Raw genomic sequence first — 2,676 nt, forward strand, 5'->3', positions numbered from 1 at the left:
ATACCACCGAAAAGTCAATCTAAACTATCATGCGTCTAAATAAAACTCGGATATAACCACCCTAAACTGCAGGGTTACTATTTATTTTTACTGAATAAAAATTCCTTTATTGTGAAAGAACTACATGTGTTATTTAAGGGCTAAATGATGATGAGGCTCTACACTAGAAATGCCATATTTTTCTTTTAATAGTTTTCTATTATTAATGCTATTGATTACACATCAGTTAAAGCTAAAATCAATAAATGTGTAGGATTTTCATTTAATGTCATATAAGAATTTAAAATTTTATACCAAGAAAGTTCGGTGTTAGTTCTGTTCTAGTTCAGTTCTAGTTCAGTTCTAGTTCAGTTCTAGTTCAGTTCTAGTTCAGTTCTAGTTCAGTTCTAGTTCAGTTCTAGTTCAGTTCTAGTTCAGTTCTAGTTCAGTTCTAGTTCAGTTCTAGTTCAGTTCTAGTTCAGTTCTAGTTCAGTTCTAGTTCAGTTCTAGTTCAGTTCTAGTTCAGTTCTAGTTCAGTTCTAGTTCAGTTCTAGTTCAGATCTAGTTCATTTCTAGTTCACTTTCAGTTGAGTTTTTAACCGAATTTAATATTAAAATTAGAAAAATTCATTTATGTTTTTTGTTTAATTATTAACTTCAACTTTATTTAACAATACCAAATAACAACCACTTCGCACAACGCATAATTTCGAAGCATTCTTCATAGATCTCTATGAAATCGGGATCAATTTTCAAAATCTCAAAATCATGGCCACAATTTAACATTTTATGTAAAGACAGCTTTGTAGGCTGCATAAATTTCGCTTGGCATTGGGAACAGCTTAAAACTGCATCCTCGGCGGAATGATGCAGAAAACGTTTAATGTGGGCAATTTCCTGAAGTTGTTGAAAACCTCCCAAAATGTCATTTACTATAACAAAACTGCGTGTACTGAGAAATGATTGTGGTTTGTTGCTGATATGGAAGGGTACGGCATATAATTCCTGGGAATTGGCACAAGTTTGAAAGCAGTAGAGATTGCAGGGAAATGGTGGTTTAAAGTGGCTGTTCGCAGAAGTGTTTATGTGTCTCTGGAAAGCTAAAGAAAGTTGTTCTAAATCACATTTATATTGTGGCGTCATATCCGTTTCTTGTAGTATGGCCTGTTTACGTTTGTATTGTAAAGGCAACTGAAGTTGTTCATTATTTACATATTGTCTTCTCTGAGTCTGTACCAGAATTCTTTTGATTCTATACACACCCTCCTGCAGACCACGACGCCTCCTCGGCATACATGTCATAAATGTTCTCAATTTTTCCAATAACATCAAAAATATTACATCCACACTTTCTCGTATATCACTGTGATGCCTTATCTCCAATTCACTTGATTGTAACATAAACATCTCATCTTCAATTTCCACATAGAATCTCAACTTCACCATTAGTTCCTTGCAACCGTCCGTGGCATAGAGAACACTCAACAGATCCGGTATACCTGTTATGCCAACATCTAGTAAAAACTCTTGTGTATCACTTACAACTTTACCATCGCAAAACATAAAAGACTGAATGTTCCTGCTGACAATGGCAGGCTGCTGCTCCATTATCGGTGTCCTCATCCAAGTATTGAGTTCATCACCAGCTTCAGTGAGTTTTAGTTTTTGCTTCATCCAATGTTGACTGTAGGCATCAGTTTCCTTGCATATTGTACCGCATTTATTACAATCGATGACTTCGTTATTCTGCAAATGCCAACGATGAAAAAATTGCCTTTGTCCAGCTGAAGTGACAAAAGTATAACTGGGTGTTGGCAGCGACATGTGAGCAAAATTTATGTTGTTGTTTGCTCTTATTTATTTTTTCTCGATATGTTTCGAAAAGAATACGAAGTGTTTCGATAATGTCACTTACACACACAGAAATGGTGAAATGTCAGCCAAACCAAGCAACGCCAGCCAGCCACTGAAGTTGAGGAGGAGTGTCTAAATAGAATCGAGTTGTGATGCAAACTGATGCTGTTTAACTTTAGAGTTTTCCAATTTATAGCAGTCATAACAGGTAAATCAAATGCTGCTGTCGTTGAGTTTAAAGGTAAGTAAGTGTTTGGTTTTTTTTGTCTCAAAAAACGGGGTTTATATTTGAAGTTGTAATGGATGACACATAATCTTATTGTTTTGTTGGTAAATTTTTAAATGGCAATAAGAACATAAAATTAAAAATAGTAATTTCTTATCCAATTAACAGGTAATTGTGGTGATTTCCTTTGAAATATGTAAATGTTTTGCGGGGAAATTTTTAAACAGGTAAGATGTTTAGGTATCTAATCCCAATAACTCTTTTCATAATTTGTGTGCTCAGTGTGTACAGTAGTCAATAAATAGCAGCCTTTAAATCAGCTTTTAAACGTTTCACCAGAGCACAAATTTGTCTGTTCTAGTTCTAGTTCAGTTCTAGTTCTGTTCTAGTTCTGTTCGAGATCTGTTCTAGTTCTGTTCTAGTTCTGTTCTTGTTCTGTTCTAGTTCTGTTCTAGTTCTGTTCTAGTTATGTTCTAGATCTGTTCTAGTTCTGTTCTAGTTCTGTTCTTGTTCTGTTCTAGTTCTGTTCTAGTTCTGTTCTAGTTATGTTCTAGTTCTGTTCTAGTTCTGTTCTTGTTCTGTTCTAGTTCTGTTCTAGTTCTGTTCTAGTTCTGTTC

At 34.8% G+C, this 2,676-nt stretch overlaps 1 protein-coding gene across 1 annotated transcript; it reads right to left on the reverse strand.

Annotated features, from left to right (window-relative positions):
- Nucleotides 1-642: 642 nt before the first annotated feature.
- Nucleotides 643-1,803, reverse strand: LOC111687263 (protein terminus-like). The gene has a single exon (XM_023449693.2). The coding sequence runs from the start codon at nucleotides 1,801-1,803 to the stop codon at nucleotides 643-645; it is 1,161 nt and encodes a 386-aa protein (XP_023305461.2).
- Nucleotides 1,804-2,676: the final 873 nt, after the last annotated feature.

Source organism: Lucilia cuprina, chromosome 5, assembly GCF_022045245.1.
Source record: "Lucilia cuprina isolate Lc7/37 chromosome 5, ASM2204524v1, whole genome shotgun sequence".
In the NCBI taxonomy this organism is placed as follows: Eukaryota; Metazoa; Arthropoda; class Insecta; order Diptera; family Calliphoridae; genus Lucilia; species Lucilia cuprina.